At 40.5% G+C, this 18,268-nt stretch overlaps 1 protein-coding gene across 2 annotated transcripts in view; it reads left to right on the top strand.

The window, feature by feature from the left end:
* The window catches only part of ZNF462 (zinc finger protein 462), a gene marked incomplete at its 5' end in the record, with an annotated part of 52,767 nt that overhangs the window by 17,220 nt on the left and 17,279 nt on the right, over positions 1 to 18,268 (top strand). For both annotated transcript variants that reach the window (XM_080637380.1, XM_080637379.1), the window contains 2 exons: positions 971 to 1,162; positions 16,099 to 16,363. In XM_080637380.1, the coding sequence (XP_080493506.1) occupies positions 971 to 1,162; positions 16,099 to 16,363 (457 nt within the window). The remainder of the gene's footprint in view (positions 1 to 970; positions 1,163 to 16,098; positions 16,364 to 18,268) is intronic.

Genomic DNA, 18,268 nt, shown 5'->3' with positions numbered 1-18,268 from the left:
CTCCTGTATTAGTTTTGGCACTTTATGTACAACTCATACATGGCCAGTGTTACTCTTGTCCATGGAAGTGGCACTTCCAAACAGTGACTTGGCACCTGTATAATATCACATTGTTTGTGTTGGGACGGTTTCACTTGGTGTTCCAGTTGCCTCCATGCTTAACACAAAACAAATCTTGTCTCAGGATTTGTTTCCTCTTGTTTGCTGTCTCTGGCTCGGAATGTGTTCAAAATTAAGTTCACTACTGTTCATGACGTCTGTTCTTTCACTTCTTTTAGTGCTTTTTCATAACACACTTTCAAATAGCCTTACAGATATGCACTGTTCTTGGTATTGCCATGTTTATTTCTTGTAGTAAACCAACCTTGACTTGACTACCAGTTCTTTGAAGATTACTGCTAAGATTACTGCTGCCTAACGTCAGGTTTTTCAGTAGGAAAATGCAACCTACCCAAATGTAAATTTTGACACCACTCTCCCCCCCCTTTTTTTTTTTTTTTTTTTTTTTTATAGAGACCTTTGTTAGCACTTTGTAGTACCCATGCTTCATTAATTATGACGTTGGATGTGCTGCATGCAGAAACTGATGACTTCACCCCCTCTAGTTGCTATGCTCTCGAAGAAATTTGGAAGTGCTATAGTTAAGTGACTCCATTTTCATCCCAAAGTCTGTTTTCTTCTCATACCATTCAATGCAGGCGTGCTAAGAATCTGGCCTCTGTTTTTTGGCATCAGTCACTTTACAAGGATCCGCAGCTGTCACAAAGTGATACTTTGGTCCAAAGCAGGTGTCTACCCATGTACTCCAGAATGGTCCAACAAGGAAATGCACATAGCTTGTTCTCTTTGGTTTCAGTCTCTTGCTGAAGAATCCATGGGAGTTTTACTGCCAAGTTCAGTAAGAGAAGTATGGGGGCCCCATTTTGTTTCTTTTGTGAGCTGATGACTTGCCTGTATTTCGCTCACCCAGGTGAACATGCCTACAAATGTTCCTCCTGCTCATTTTCCACCATGACAATCAGCCAGCTGAAAGAGCACTCCTTGAAAGTGCATGGGAAAGCACTGACCCTTCCAAGACCCCGCATTGTCAACCTTGCAGCCTCACACGCCCATCACACCTCCAAGAACCACACTCCAGCTGAAGAAGTGGAGGACTCTAATGGTAAGAGGTGCCTCAAAGCAAGAATTTAATTGTCTAAGGTGCCACTTAATACTTTTATGACAAAAAAAATAAATAAAAATACAGCAGGCAGCTTGCCAAAAAAGCAGATTCATTTGATCATCAAGAAAAAGAGAAGTTGCATCAAAACCAAGAATAAACGTGGTATTGTAGGAAGTGACCTGTTCTAGATCCTCACCAGTTCATTCTGCTTGTCAACTTGTCCTGTCACCAGTTGACTTTGAAATATGTCAGTGCTGCCTCCGCTTCTTAGCAGAGATTTAAATTGTAGAAAAGTTTCAAAGGCAGAATTTCTGTTGATAGCCAGTGGGAAAAGGATCATCTAATTCCATCCTTGTTCCTGAAAAACACCCCTTTATTTTGTTAGTAGAGTACTTCAGTGAAACCACATGATTAAGCTTAAAATGTTAACCTGTAATGACAGTAAAAGTAATCATTCTCCTTGTGCTTGCTACAGAGGACACCAAAAGTGCCTTCAGATATTAAGCTGCATCAGCAGGAAGGAGAATCTCAGAACCATTTTCTTTTCCATGCTTTCTTTGAAAGCTGTTAATCTCCTTGTGCTGGAGGGTTATGCAGAAGATACTTGGAACGCAGCAGAAGGAAGAGACACTGTTAACAGTGAAAATGCAGACTCATAGAAAAAGTGTTGCATGGTATCACAGCAAGCTTTAAGCCATTTTAAGTGGTAACTTATTAGACATGTTTTGGGTAACGTTTTCTGCCAATTAAGAAAAGAGCTAGTCTTTGGGGAAGAAAGTCCCTGGATGAGTTGTGTTGACGTAAGAGGAGAATGTAGGTGAGTATAATTAAAAGGTTCAGACCCGCAGATGTTCAAGACACTGGGGTGGATGGAGGGCGTATTACAGGAAGGAAAACAAATACCTTTTTTCTTGAACTTTGAAAGGTTCTTAAGGTTTTTTATAGCTGCTATTTTGCTTAGGTTACTGGAAAACTGAGAATGGGGGAGGCAAAAACTATCAGTAATCATTTTGTAGCATTTTTGGTCTCTCATCTTCCTTTCTTTCCCTTCTCACCAAAAAATGTGTGAATTGAGAGAGAGTGAAAGATAAGAAATAAGTTTAGAAAACAGCAGGAAGGAATTTAAAGAAAAAAAAGTCAGCATAGAAATACTTCATTGAAGAAAAAGAGAGACGTGAATAATATTTTTGTGGTTCAGCAAGTCATTTCTGGGGTCAGAATTAGAATCTTATGAAAAGATTTTGACCAGCTGCTCTCACACTACCTTTTGGAAAAGGGTTGCGTGGAACAGTACAATGAAGATTTACTAACTGAGGTTTTATTTTTGCTAATGCTAGCTGTAACTAATCCAGCACAGTACCTCTTGTGATGTATTTTGCTGCTTTTTTATTGCTTTTTTTCTTTAAAAAAAGTTCCATTACTGGCTAAGAAGTAGCAAATAATTCTCAAGGGCTGTCCTAGTCTTTCTGAATGTTGGCAATCTTTTACCACCAATAATGTGTTAAAAGGTACAGAAGAACGATATTTGAATTTGGGAAGGCTGGTTTATTTATTCCTTTTTTTTTTTTGGTTATCCCAGAAGCTCAAAGTCATGATCAATAGAGTTAAAATTCAAGTGCAGATCTCTATAGGAGAAATTTTACAGCCTTTAAGGAACTCTTCCTAAAAATACATAAAATGATGACTGTTAACAAAAGTATGTAATGAGATTGACTCTGTTACCTAGATCTGTATTGCAACCCCGAAACCAAGGCAGAAATTGTCCCAGTTAGCTTGATCATCTTTAGACATGGTTAATGGTTAAGTCACTTGGACAATAATAGAAGCCACCCACTGGGGAGCTAGCCAGAAGACTACAGGTGTTATGATAATCGTGTTAACATTTTCCGCTTTGCTTAAGGAAGTGATAACCTTTTTTAAGTAATTATTTTACATTAAGAAGTTGGCCATAGATCAGGTTAATGATTGGCGCTCTTGTGACATTACTTATTTGGGAGTTTTAGAAGGGAATAAATCAATGTCTCTGTGGCTTAGGTGTGCAAGTTGCAGGTGATGTGTAGGACTAGATAAAAAACTGGTTCAATAACAGAAAATGCAGGTTTGTGTGATGGGCACTATTATGTCTAGCTGGAGCCCATAACAAGGGGGGCTCACAATGTAGTGTAGTTGGGTTTTGCATGTTAGTGTGTACAAATATCCTTCAGCAAGGGCTGTGATCAGGTTAATTCACTGGGGATGCAAAATTGCATTAGGGTTGTGGTGAAAGACAGACAAATGATTGTGTTATATTGTTCTGAATTTGATTTTTAGGTTGGTGGGTATGCAGCAGGCTAGTATAACTGAAATTGTTGCACAAGGGTTCTGTTCTTGTCTGTGGGTGAATATTGTGGTTGGAGTAGGAAATAGAGCAGGATGACTTGGGGGAGATTTGAGGAGCTAGAGCTCATCTTGCCAATTGCCAAGCCCTGTAAAAAGGGAGAAAGGGGAAAGGGTACTGAATTGTAATAGGGAGTGAATGTCTGAATAGAACTGTTCTGGGACAACAGCCCAGTGGAACTTCTGCTGATGCTTTTTTTCCCTGCAGAAAATGTTTCCCAAGGGGCCTTTCTTAGAATATTTCTTTTGTTCTTTTAGGTTGATCCATTCGTTAAAAGATGTGAATATATTTAAATTTCTGTGAGTCATCTCTTTTAGTTCTGTGTTGGTAGCAGCAAGCATATCTGAAGTTTTCAGCCATGTGTCCTGGAGTTGGTTTGATTGCTTGATATACTTTTCATGGAAGTGAAGTTAAAGAGGAGTGGGTGCTGAACATTTTAGGCGGGCTCATCCCTGGCGACTACATTGTTGTTAGAAAGCAAAATACCTACTTCAGTGCTTGTATGTATGCCTCTCTGTCCTGCGTTCACCATGATACTCTGTCAGCACAGTAGTGTCAGGTATTTGTGTCGGTCTCTGTGAGTCAACAGAGAAAGCCTTCTAACAGAGACATCATTGGAAAATGCTGCTTTTTGTATCGTACCTCTCTTTGAGTGTGAGGCGCTTTTTGGCAAGTAAGGAACCCATTTTCAGTATGCTAATATAATTAGAGGCAAAGCACTTTTTTTTGAGGGGGTGATGATGATGTCTTTTTTTGGGGGGTGTTTTACGAACAGCCAGATAAAACAGTGAATGTTAATCACAAATGCAACTTTTCTTTGTTTTGCATATCACAAAGGCACTGAATGTTTTGTGGTGTTCAACTCTTGTTGAAATGATAAGGCTGCCATTGTGGTAAAATGTTCTTTTTCTGTCCCAGTAGCTTACAGGTATTTTTCTTCTTGCAAGAAAAAATTGGTGGTGTTTGACTATTTATTCACATTTGTGTGGTTGGCTTGTTTGTCTGTTTGGATTTACTTACTTATTTTCCCTTTACGCTGAAATGTGGCTTAACACTTTCGATAATTTACTTACACAATAAAAATACAGTGTAAATTGAAATATCACAAACTGCTAGAAGGATTTGGTGAATCCCTTAACAAGATGTCCTTTCACAGTCCTCATGAGAATCAGAACTTATACTCATGTTAATCTCTGCCCAGAAAGGCTTTATGGATTTACTGATGATACTATCATCCTGTGGGGCCAGTATGTGTCACAGATAAGGGTTTCCAGTGTTGCGCTGTGCGGGGTCAGCTCTGTTCCTGGTGAGTTGAGTGCAAGGCAATGGAATCCCACAATCCATTGTCTAGGCATAACAAAAGAAGACTACTGTCTCTTCCAGCAAGGAGGAGTTAGAAGCAAAGTGAAGACACAAAATTTACATGACTGAACACTAGAAAACAAGAATAGAAGCAACAGTCATTATCTGCAAAGTGATCAGCTATGGAGAAAGCACATGGCCACAGACACTGTGTTTGTGTAATTCCTGATGTTACATGTTTCCTTGTATTCAAGGCCTGTAGAGGTGGTGGACTGCCTTCTTTTTGTAAACTTAGAAATCTATGAGTGCAACCTGTCATCATATAGACCATGAAGCAGAACAACTCAGTAGATTGATAAGCTGTTTCATGTTATGAATTCACCCTTAGCAAAAACATCTTGGAAGTGTGTAAAATACTTGCCCTAAGCTACTATGGCTAGTACTACTCCTTTTTTTGAGTCACTCTTTATTTTGTGAAAATAATCCCTTTGGCCTAACTGAATTGTAGAGCAAAGTACTATTCTTTAGTCATACGGCTGGCAGATTTGAAGTCTCATAAAACTGTTTGACCATGACTGTGTGCAGTAATTCAAAATAATAGTTTTTTAATGTTACTGATTAAGATTATTGAATTGTCAAAACAGTAGAGTGCAAGTGATAGATTAGACAGACCTGGATGTGGCTTTTAATGTCTTCTCAGTTATGCTGCTATTGTACAAGTTCATTTCTTTTTAGTGGTAACCAGTTCCTGAAATGTAGAAAGCAGCACACTTTGTGTGTGCCCTTGAAGCTCAGTAATGCTTTTCACTGTTGTGCAAACCAAACGGGATCTATCATTAATACCAGCACACATCACAAAACACATGCAGGGTCAGAACTAGAAGATGTCTTGAGTTTCCCAGTACATGGTATGTCAACATCCTCATTAAATTTAATTACTTGCAGCAGCAAGTGTTTTGAAAACTGCTAAGTGAAACACCCATTGCCCTGTTCCAGCTTTTTCTGAACTTTAGCCTTTGCCAGTGGAAAAGAACTTTGCCTCATGTAGAGACTGAAATATAAATATATCTGCTTGCTTTGCCAGAGTCAGGCTGGGTACAAAACTGCTTGATTAAGTCTTGTTTTCTGGGACTGTTGTTGAAGAACTGTAAATCCCTTCCCATTTCTGCACACTTTTTCAAAGTGGATAATGCATAATTGGGATGTGTGTTGTCTGTACTGCTTGACGGATGAAATCCTGAGGGGTACAGAGGGCCTTTAGCAGGTTTGCTAAAGCAATTGCATGTAGTAGCAGAACGAGAGGAGAGCAGAGGGACGCAATGAGCCTTTTCAACAAAATCTTCTCAGCTGATGCCAATGAGGCAGGATTGTTAAAGTGATCCACACATCTCCCTCTTCCTTCCGCCTTTCAGAAGAGAATCAAACTTTCCATATGCTCAGACACACTACCCCTGATTTATTTATTTATTTATTTTTAATCCATACCATAGTTTGTGGCTGAATTATTTATTTCTGTTCATCTGCACTGTTGTTCTTGATTAAGGGATATTTTTCTAACCTTCCAATCAGGGCAGAAAATTCTTAAGGCTGTTGTCTCCACCTTTGGTGCTGGTTCTCTCTCACTATTGCTACTGTGTCTTAGTGTGTTACAGCTGCTAATGTTTGGGGAAGACCACAGGGGTTAGAATAGAATCCTCACAGTTCAGAAATCTTGTATTGGAGCAGAACATACTGAGTTTGGGGTTTGAGCTTTTCTCAGGGAGTGGGGTTTGGAACCCACTCTTCTGAAGTTTGAGACCCTTTGGTTTGGCTGGTTTTTAATGGGAGAGGCAAAGTAGCGACTACAGGGCAAATTCAGGCAAACCTTCAATCACTAGTTGCTTTAATTGCAGGGTGAGTTGGAAGGATGCAAGACGGTGATCTGCACACTGAAGAACAAAAGATGCTTCTGCTTTTGTAGTTACAGTCAGGCTGCAAAAGCTGTCTACTTGTCCTGCCTGTTTTCCTGTTTTTGTGCCCCATAGTAGAGATGCTGCATGCTCACGTTGAAGTATCAGATTAACCCTTGCAGGCTGCTTTTTTTTTTCCCCACCTGTGTTCCTTCTTTCTTTAACCTAGACCAAGTTTCTGCTTTCCCCTCAGATTTTGCCAATCTTTCCTTATCACAGTGGCCAGACTGCCTGCCAGTGCTTGTTAAAACTCTACGGTATTTGTTGGTGTGTCTTACTTCTTGTGGTCAGTGTTAAACTAATTATCAGATGTTGGATCAGATGGGAACTTTTCTCCTGCATCAGATTGGCAGGGACTGGTGGAACAAGTGCAGGGCTTGTTCCCCTCCAGGTTTACTGAACAAACTCCCCACTGTTTCAAGGACCTAGGGCACTGGGGATGACCTTGTTCTCTGCAGCTCTCTTCCACTGGTGTATACTTGTTTGGCTTCTGGCCTTTTCCTGCAGCATGTTGAGGAGAGTTTTGTGGCTAGTGGAACAGAAGGAGATGTTTATTCTGTCATTGGCTGTGCTCGGGTGGGGAGGGTTGGAGGGGGGTGTCAGCTTGCTGTTCATTGTGCTTTCTTCTGCTCCTGAGTTCTTTGTGCTTGAGCTGAATGGGTAAACGCAAAATTGAGATTCCACAGGATGGAGACAGGAACTTATGCAGCTGGGAGAAGGTTGCTGTCAGTCTTTGTATGGATTTGGCCCAGCCTGCTCTGATGGGATTGCTGTGATACTGAAAGACTTGCCTAGGGTGGAGAGAAGACAGGATAAGTTGTTTGATAGATCAAGTAATAAATAAAGGAAGAAACATCTTCTGGATTCCTTCTGGGCAGATGGGAATGATCTGATTGCATCCACAGGGGAAAGAAAGAAGCATATCTAGATTCCTGTTGATTTTTTACCTGAGGTGTTTACTTTCTTTGGGCTCTGATTTTTGTGTGCAGTATAGGGGATGAAGTGGTAGTGATGCTCTCTTAGCTGTCACATACTACTGCTGTCCCTGGAATTTGTGATCACTCTATACAGATAAAAAGGATTCTATTGCTGTAAAGGGATACACAGTAGGGCTTGACCAATGTTGTGCAAGAGAGCATTTCTGCAGGCTATCGTTCCCACATGTCAGTAGCCTTCTTATGTAAGCTGGTACTCTCCCTGTCCCCTGAGACTCCAGCTACTTTCTATTGATCTAAAACCTGCTAGAGGGATTTGGTGCTTGATGAAGAGGTAAAATTCCTTTGCTCATTTTAGCCCTGTTGAAATGGAAATATGTCATCATCATAGTTGATGGCTCAAAGTTTAATGTTTAAGTAGCTGGTTTTATTTCTTCTTTAAGGGACATTGTTACTACATTTTGGTACCAGTGCTTAAAAATGCTGCCCAAATTGATCTGAGCTCAGAGCTGACGATAGACATGAGGTCTTTCTGTTGGCAGTAGTAAGAAGAAGAAGAAGAAGAAGAAAAGGAGAAGGAGGAGGAAGAGAAGGATGATGTCAAGGTGAATGCTGGATATCTCCAGAACAAACTGCAAGTTCCTGAGCTCTATGATTAGAATGGATCCTCTGTACCCATATATCATCACTGAAATTTTAGGGCCAGTTTTGAAGCAGAATGCAAAAACGTAGCAGTTGATAAAGCTGTATTTATTTCCCCCCTTCATTTCAAGCTTAGAGGCAAGTGAGCATTTAGGTAACAGCAGCATATTTGTGGCTCTGTGTGTTCATTAATACAAAATATGTCAAAGGCTGGAGCAATAGAGAAAGAAATGTGGAGTTCTCCCGAAAAATTAACTGCCCTTAAAAATGTGAAGGAAATCGGAGAGCATGGCAGCAGATTAACAGCTTGCAATGCCACAGAAGGCAGTGGGTAAACAGAGGTGAAATAACCTGAATGCCAGAGCCAGGGGAACTTGATGCACTTCCATGCGTCATCTCTGTATTGTAAGGAAAAACAGCAATGGACAAAGCACTCTGTCAGGTTAGAAAGCTTTGGTGGCTTGGCACTGATGTTGCAAAGGTTGCAAGTTGTAGAGCAGCTACTGAAAGAGCCTAGTTTATAGTGAGAGGGTTGTGTGCAGTCTAAACATGACTAACAAGTGGCCTAGTCAGCTAAAGAACTTCAGGAAAGCTAAATTGAGTTGAAGGCAGGCAGAAAATTTGTTGTGGGGAGGACAGATGAAAAGAAGGGCTAACTAAAAGTTAAATGGCTAGGTGATGTACTGTTTCTCGACCCTTAAAAACCAACACTTCCAAATCACAGTATTAGCAGAGCAGGGTAATTGGTTCATGATCATGTTGTGCCTGTCTTGAAAGCTAATGCTAATAGGAATTCCTGGTAGTTTTAGATACTCAAAACCAGGAAGGGATGGGAAGCTCTTGGACTGATACTTCTGATGGAGATAATACAGTATAACTTATTTCACCAGTTATGTTACTTCTTCCTAAGTCTTATACAATTCATACTGATTTCCTTTGCATCATCTTACAGAGTATTATAGCCACTTCTTGATCTCAGCTGTGAAGATTCTTCAGTAGGCATGAGACTTTCTCTGTGTAATGGAATTAAGATGATAAAATTAATTATTATTTTCTTCTTCAATTAAATTTATGTAGCTTTGAAATAAGTGTTGATATTAGTACGAAAGTACTTAGTGCTGTGAGAGTGGTGAGGCACTGTCACAGGTTGCCCAGAGAAGCTGTGGCTGCTGCATCTCTGGCATTGTTCAAAGCCAGGTTGGACAGGGGTTTGAGCAATCTTGTCTAGTGTGAAGTGTTCCTGTCCATGGCGGGGGGGTGAAACTAGATGATTTTTAACATCCCTTCAAACCCAAACCGTTCTATGATTCTGTGAAAAAGCTGCACAGTGGAAATGACATCCTATGTCAGTTCCATTCAGAGGTGGGTGTGCATATAACTCAAAAGGGAATTCAAAGTTGTTAAAAAACATGGATATAGTTTCTCACCTCTTCTGAATAAACAAGATTGCATAGTCCATATATCTTTCTGTTTGCCCTCTTCTGAGCCTTAGACGTATACGTAACATCTTTCTCACAAAAGCTAGTCCAGAATGAGTGGCCTTTACACATAATTCTGAAATAAATTTCTCCAGCAGGGTTTTTAGATCTTGGGATTGTTTGGTTGGTTAGTTGGTTGGTTGATTGGTGTAAATCCTTTAAATGGCAATTTTATTCTAGAGCTTTATTTCCTCTGTGATTACTCTTTGCTTTTGTCTTCTGGAGTGTGTGAACAAGGGCACAAAGTTTGTTTCAGTTACATCTCGTTCACAACGTCCTAGCAATGTAAAGGTTATTTAGTAGAAATCAGAATTTAGATAGAGGAGTAGGTTCATATTCTGCTTTTAAACATGCAGTGAATAAAACTTCCTTGTACCATGTCTTTCCCTAAGCTTCTTCATGAGTGTTTTGTTGCATCCCTCTGAATCCTAGCTTCTTCTGTCTTCCTCTCCCCTCAGCTTAATTTATTGCCAGAACATTTCACCCTCCCACATAATATCTTCCTTCCAGGTCAGTGCTGCATGGCATAAAGTGAACAAATATGTGTAGTCTTGACAATCTTTGTATGACACCCTGCTTTGCCACCTTCCCACTTTTCAAGCTGTTGCCATTCATGACTGTATGCTATCCTAAACTCAGTGAGCTGGTAATTTTGAGTCCCATTGAATTTGAGAAGCGATTATGTTCCTAAATCTCATAGATTCCACTCTTAGACTTATCTTACATCTTTAAAAATAATAATTATTATTAGTTCAATCCTCTGTGGTTTTGGCCATATATTTTGTGTTTGATATTTTTTAGTGTAGTATTCCATCTCTATTTGGTTTTGCAAATTTGTTTCTCTCCAGAGGAAACCATTTGTCTGCTTCTTTTCTTAATTCCTTCAATTTTTTTTGTCATTCTTTATATAAATCTTCTCTTTACGTGAATGAATTAAGAGAAAATTAAATATAATGCCAAATATTTTCTTACTAGTCTCTTCTTTTTCTCCCAGATCCATAATGTCTTAGGCCTGTACGGTTGCTACATTCCCTTCCCCCTCCCCCTACCAAGGCATTTTTAAGCTTTTTTTTTTTAATTTTATTTTTATATTCTCTTTGTTTTTTTCTTATCTTAGGAGCCAAGCATCCCCATTCCTGACTTTATTTGTCATACAGATGCTCTTCTCTTTTGACTTTGATTGATATTTCTGTGTGGATGTACAGGAAAGTGTGGTGTCTTTATTTTTATCACCCACTGTCTCCTTCTGCTTATTGAGCTGTTCATTTATTAGTTGTTTGCAAATGCAATAAGCTTGCTTTCCAGTGTATTCGAACAGTTGCTTTTTGTGAACAGTGTTTCTTCCTCCATTCTTATCCCTCATTGTGCAGGCCTTCAAATACATCTATTAGATGTGTTCTGTTCACTCTGAAAGATGAGAGAATGGTTTGATTTCTTTCTTTTAATTGGTACTTTTTCCTCTGGTTTCTGAACTACTGCTCAGTGTCTCTTACTTAGACATGTCCAGAGGTACTTCTTATCATCTTGTTCAGATGTCTTGTTTTAGTCTGTTTTTCTGTTGTGTATATGTTCACTGATAACTCTGAAAATACCTACAAATAACTAAAGCATTTGATTTCTGAGTAAATTCATGTATCTGCATCAGAATCTTTAATTATTCTTTTTCTTCTTAAAAGATCCCAAGTTTTTCTTCTTTTAGATATCTGAAACCTGTTACATGTTGCAGAGCATCCATGAAAACTTGGATTTGCATTTTTGCATCTGTGGTGGGTTTTCATTGTACATTTTTTCCCCAGTGTATGATCCCAGGGTACTACGGTTTGTATCAAGCTGCATTTTCATGGTTACATTGCATTGCATTGCATTTTAGTGGAAACTGTGAATGCTCTTTCAGATGAGGTAGTAACTTCCAATATTGTTGACAGACTCATTGTGCCAGGTTTTATGTCTGTACTCTGAATAAAGTTTTCAGTGTGGCAACATCACTTACCAAGCATTTAAGTGTTTTAGGCACTCTGGAAATACTGTCTTTCTTCACCCCATGCAGAGACACTATGAGACTTACTTATGTATTATTATCAGCATGCAGTAGTAATTTAGATAGGGCTGTGTGGGTAACTCACCATGTGGACAGTTATTTCTACTGCTTTCCTTTCAGGTGGTCATTTGGATATGAGAATGCTGTTGTATATTGAGCATAGATTCTGTATTTTTTTAGATCCATAGGTACTGGCAGATTACTACTTGCTAGCCTTGTTATTCTTCCTCTGCAGGTAGTCTGTAGGTAGATGTTTTATGTGAAATCCCAAAATTGAGATTTGCAGCATCGATACAGTTCTTCCAGGCTTTGCTACATCAGTTACTGTTAATTTTTGCCTCTTAGCATGACTGCAGGTGTCCTACCTCTTGTATGAGATCATTCCATGCTGTTACCTTGCCTTTGGAGTTGAACAGCAAAGTCTTTCCATTCATTTGGATAAAATTACTTCTAAAAATGGATCTTGGTCTTTTTTGGTGTGGGCTTTTTTTTGTTGTTGTTGTTTCGTTTTAAATCAGTCAGGGATAAGTATTCTGATTTCTTTACTTGCATTGCATGTATGAACATGCTTTTTTTTCTTGTGGTATCTCAAGACTGTTAAAAAGAAAAAAATGCCAATTTTTTTCTTAACATGTAATCGGTACTTCCTGATGTTTCATTTTTCTTAATTTTCTTCATCTTTGTGTTTTCTTGTTTTACATTACTTGGCATAAATTCTCTTAACTGTTCCCTTTGCTTATTTTAAAGTCTTTCTTCTGATTTCTGATTTTGAAGTAGGCTTCTAAGGCCATTTTACTTTTTTCACACATGGATAGTTAGACCCCATTCCTGCTGCAGGCCAGGATTGCTGACACTTTCCTAGAGTGCTCCAAGCTGCCTATGCTTGGGGTGCGGGAAAAAGACTGAGCTAGAACTTGCGTTGTGTACAGCCTGACGAGAAAGGTCTGCTCTCTTCCTCCTTCTCTTCTACTCTTACATTCAGGTATCCTGTTGTTACAGCAACACCGCCAAAAGGTGTCCATCAGTTTGGTGCACAGCACCTCAAGGTTTGTGTAAGTGCCAAGGCTCTTACAATACTCAGTCAACGGCAACATACAAGCTCAGCCCAGCACTGAAGTATGTACAAAGCCATTTGAAACTTCAGCCTGCTCTTTCAGCAGAAACAGAGAAGGTGCCCATGTAGAAGTGCTCTGCCAGTTTAAGGCAGCACTGTTGCTCCTTGGCTGTGGATTTGTCTCCCTAGTGCTTCTGTTAGGTACTGCTTTTGAAAAATAAAAAATCCAAAACGTCAGCCCCATCATCTGTTTCTTATTTGCTGGCAGTGCCTTCTGTGCTGTGTGCTAAAATGCACATTTGGACGCAAACTCAAGTCAGTAGCTATCTTTCCACTGCATTCACTGGTTTTGAAGGGGGCATGAAAAAGTGTGGTTCACAGAAGTCGGTGGAAAACCTCCCATGCCTTTAGTCGGCTTTGGATTCTGTCTGAAGTATTCCTGGTGAAGCTGGGTTGCACCTGCGTATTAGGATAGCTGTCTGGCAAACGGATTCCCAGAAACCAACAGAAGCCCTATACACATGTGTTAATCTCGGGTGGTTTTCTTCAGGAAGTGCTAAATCTTGCACTCCAGAAGGATTGCAAAATAATGAAAGCATTTGGCAGGGGAAGAGGGGAAGAATACACAGGCAGAAGTAGGGACATGCATGCAACCATCGTTTAAGTGTAGGACTTTCTGTATAAGCTCTTCAGATGGCTTTTTACAATCAATTATCTTAATTCTAATGAAGAAATGTACTAAAAATTATCTTAATTCTAATGGAGAAATGTACTAAAAATTCTAAGATAACCAGCATGAATCCTGGTTAAAGAAAGTAAGAATTCAAATATTAAAGGTAGAATTTGCTTCTGTCTATCCCTGATGACAAGGAAAGCTACTTTGTGTGCTTTTTTTTTTTTTGTCTGTGGGAATAGACATGTAGCTGTCTGCTTTTGCAATTTTCACATATTTTTTCCATAGAAGTGTATAAATTGAATGTTTGAAAGCTGGAATAATAAACACCAGGTAACAGGAGAAGTAAGAAAACCTGAAGTATAGTAGATCTTCCAATCAACAAGAAAACCTAATTGTTCTGAAAATAATAATTTTTAGACCTGTAACTTTATTAGCAATGGGCATCACTGCAGTTTTGGCTAGGAACCTTGATGATGTGATGGAAATTTTTGATCCCTTCTTCCTGAGAAAACGAACAGTAAGCTACAAAGTAGACTTTAATCAGTGCCCCACAAGAAATTTTACTAGTACATATACAAAAAGTACTGTTTCTGGTGCTATGAGCTTCTTTCAGGTTGTCCTCTCCTTGTCGGGAAGTCTAACAGTGTTTTGAGCTTTTAGAAGCATGGAACCTGGTAGGCCAGACATCAGGCTGCAGACATACATGTCAGCAAATCTGCTCTGAACCATGCATCATTTAGGCTTCAAGGTCCTATTCTGAAAGAGGGTGAATGCACAGTTGCTGCCTTAGAGGGAGAAGAGACTTCTGCATCTCCTCAGGCCTGTCCGGTGCCAAAGTAAAGTAAGTGGGGATCCTGTTTCAAACACAAGAAAGAGAAAGCCTTGATATTTGAACAGGTGGAGCTCACTGTGAGCCCTCATGGTGAGCAAACCTGCTGTAGTAATGCACAAGAGGTGATAAATGCTGCACTGAATCCAGCCTCAGTTTATAGGAAAAAGCAAAACCTATTTCATTCATTTTATCAAAATCTTTCATGTCTCTGCCTTTGTCTTTGCTTCATCACACCAGGTGATGAAGCCAGGGGAGCCCAGAGACATTTATCTCCTGCCTGAGTTTTGTTTATGTGTTTGGTTTGGGGTTTTTTTGTTGTTGTTTTTAGTTTGTTTTCCATTTTTCAGTCATGTATAGCCCCCTTCTGTGGTGGTGAGAAAAGAATGCAAGTATTTTACTCGTGAAGACAGGTGGGGAAGTCCCCACGCTGAGTGCTATATAGGCCTGGTTGCCTTTTGTGTCTCTGTACTAATTGGTTAGAATGGATGGTGTTAAGTTCCCACAAGTACGTCTGCTAGAGAATTCCTACATATCTAGCCTTGGGAATTAAGCTTTGGAAAATGTAGTACCCATCAAAGCAGGAGGTGGCTTGTACAGTTTGTATCCCAACTCCCCCAAACTCCCCTTGCTCCCCCCCACCCCCCACTTTCTTCCAGAAAGCTTAAGAAAAGAGCCTTTTGTCTTCTTTTCAGGAAAGTTACACTGAAATTCATCTGTGCTTTATTTGTCTGCTTTCATTTGTGCCATTCATCGGCAGCTGTGGGTTTTATAGGACAAAGCACATGAATTCCTAACCTCCACATTCAAGCAATGTGTTGGGAAAGGTTCACCACCACCCTCTCCCACCCTTTTTTTGGGGGGGTGGGGAGGATCCAACTTAAATATTATAGGTTTCAGTACTGAGACATCCCTGGAGTGTGCTTCTCTACATGCTGTTAAAGTGGTGTGACAGTTTTGCTGGGTTATAGAAGGGATACATCTATACAGACACATCTATGTAAAGAGATCTCATTCTCAGTATGGCAAAAATTAGCATCTTCTAGGGAAATGTGGTTTAGAAGTTTGTTTTATGGGATTTTATGGTTAAATATTTTTTTTTTCCTAATAATAACTTCATTTCAAACATCATCAGTTAATAGAGCTTGAATTTGCCTTTTGCAGACTGCTTCAAATGTGATACAGTAAAATTGTATAATTTCTCTAAAGTTAATTTTTGATGTGGGATTCTTAAATAATTGCATGAATGAGTAGGGAAAAGTATCCTTTTTTTTAATCTCTGGTCTAATTTATGTACCAAACACATAAACACCTGGCAGCGTGATTAACATGCTTTACCTTCACAAATTAAAAGTATCTTAAACCCAGACTTCTTTTTAGACTCTTAATTTAGGTCTGTCATTCCTTTCCTCCCCAAATCAGATCTAAAAAGCGTAATTTATACTCATCACAATTTAAATTGTAGAATACAGATCAGATAAGATTAAGGAATGCTACACCTCTTTTTCTTAATCCCTTCAGAAAACTTTTGGCAGATTTAATAACCAACATCTTCATCAACTCCCTCTAAGAGCCAGTAGGTGCTGGAGCAGGCCTTAAATCTTTTTAGATTTGTTGATCCACCTGGAATAACAAATTCCTTCTGTTTCTCTACAGACTCTTCATACTCTGAGCCTCCTGATGTTCAGCAGCAGTTGAACCACTACCAGTCTGCAGCTTTGGCCAGGAACAACAACAACATCAGCCCAATCCCACTTTCTGGGAGTGCTGCAGGATTGGACAAAACAGAAGCCATCCTTAACTGTGAATTTTGTGAATTCTCCTCGGGTTATATACAGAGCATTCGGCGTCACTACCGTGACAAGCATGGAGGGAAAAAACTCTTCAAGTGCAAAGATTGTTCCTTTTATACAGGCTTTAAGTAAGTACTGTGCAAAACAGATAAACTGAACTCAAAAGGGTTTTTAGCACTTGAAAAGACTTCTGAGGTCTTTGAGAGCTGGCTATAGCTAACAGAAACATGGCCACTGCAAACCAGGGAGAGGAACATAGGAAATGCCATGCCAGATCACAGCAGCATCCATGTAATCCATTTTCCTCTTTCCTACAACAGCTGGTACCATCTGCTGCAGACGAAAGCAGAGCAAGTCCTTGCAGTAGGATTTAGAATCACTGAAATAGAATCATTTAGGTTGAAAAAGACCTTTAAGATCATAAATTCCAATGGTTAGCTTAGCACTGCCAATTCCATGTCCCTAAGCACCACATCTACACATCTTTTAAATACCTCCAGGGATGGTGACTCAACCACTTTCCTGGGCAGGCTGTTCCAATGCATGACAATCCTTTTGGTGGAAAAATTTTTCCTAATATTCAGTCTCAGTCTTCCCTGGTGCAGCTTGAGGCCATTTTCTTTCATAATATCTCGTGCTACCTGGGAGAAGAGACTGGCCCCCACCTCACTACAACCTCCTTTCAGGTAGCTGTACAGAGAGATAAAGTCTTCACTGGTACTCCTTTCCTTCAGACTAAACAACCTCAGTTCCCTCAGCTGATCCTCATCACACTTGTGCTCCAGACCCTTCACCAGCTTTGTTGCTCTTTCCTGGACAGATTCCAGCATCTCAATGTCTCTCTTGTACTGAGGGGCCCAAAACTGAATACAAGATTTGAGGTGCAGCCTCACCAGTGCCAAGTACAGGGGGATGATCACTGCTGTGGCCCTACTGGCCACACTATTGCTGATACAGGCCAGGATGCCGCTGGCCTTCTTGGCTGCCTGGGCACAAGCTGGCTCATATTCAGCTCCATCAATCAGCACCCCCAGGTTCTTTTCCACTGAGCAGCTTTCCAGCCACTCTCAGAATCATAGAATAGAATCTTAGAATAGTTAGGGTTGGAAAGGACCTTAAGATAATCTAGTTCCAGCCTCCACTGCCATGGTCTTGGACACCTCACACTAAACCATGTCACCCAAGGCCTCATCCAACTTGGCCTTGAACACTGCCAGGGATTGAGCATTCACAGCTTCCTTGGGCAACCCATTCCAGTGCCTCACCACCCTAACAGTAAAGAATTTCTTCCTTATATCCAATCTAAACTTCTCCTGTTTAAGTTTGAACCCGTTACCCCTTGTGCTGTCACTGCAGTCCCTAATGAAGAGTCCCTCCCCAGCATCCTTACAGGCCCCCTTCAGATACTGGAAGGCTGCTATGAGGTCTCCACGCAGCCTTCTCTTCTCCAGGCTGAACAGCCCCAACTTTCTCAGCCTGTCTCCATACAGGAGGTGCTCCAGTCCCCTGATCATCCTCGTGGCCCTCCTCTGGACTTGTTCCAACAGTTCCATGTCCTTTTTATGTTGAGGACACCAGAACTGCACACAGTGCTATAAATGAGGTCTCACGAGGCAGAGTAGAGGGGCAGGATCACCTCCTTTGACCTGCTGGTCACGCTCCTCTTGATGCAGCCCAGGATACAGTTGGCTTACTGGGCTGCGAGCGCACACTGAAGCCGGCTCATGTTCATTTTCTCATCGACCAACACCCCCAAGTCCTTCTCTGCAGGGCTGCTCTGAATCTCTTCTCTGCCCAACCTGTAGCTCTGCCCGGGATTGTTCCAACTCAGGTGTAGGACCTTGCACTTGGCATGGTTAAACTTCATAAGGTTGGCATCAGCCCACCTCACAAGTGTGTCATGGTCCCTCTGGATGGCATTCCTTCCCTCCGGCGTATCAACTGAATGAGCCTGTAGAATTGCATGGGGTTGTTATGCCCCAAACGCAGGACCCAACGCTTCGCCCTGTTGAAACAAATGCGGGACTCAGCAC

Source organism: Psittacula echo (assembly GCF_963264785.1).
Source record: "Psittacula echo genome assembly, chromosome: Z".
Taxonomy (NCBI): Eukaryota; Metazoa; Chordata; class Aves; order Psittaciformes; family Psittacidae; genus Psittacula; species Psittacula echo.
The sequence above is the reverse complement of the archived record's forward strand: the minus strand, read 5'-3'. Positions and strand labels throughout refer to the sequence as shown.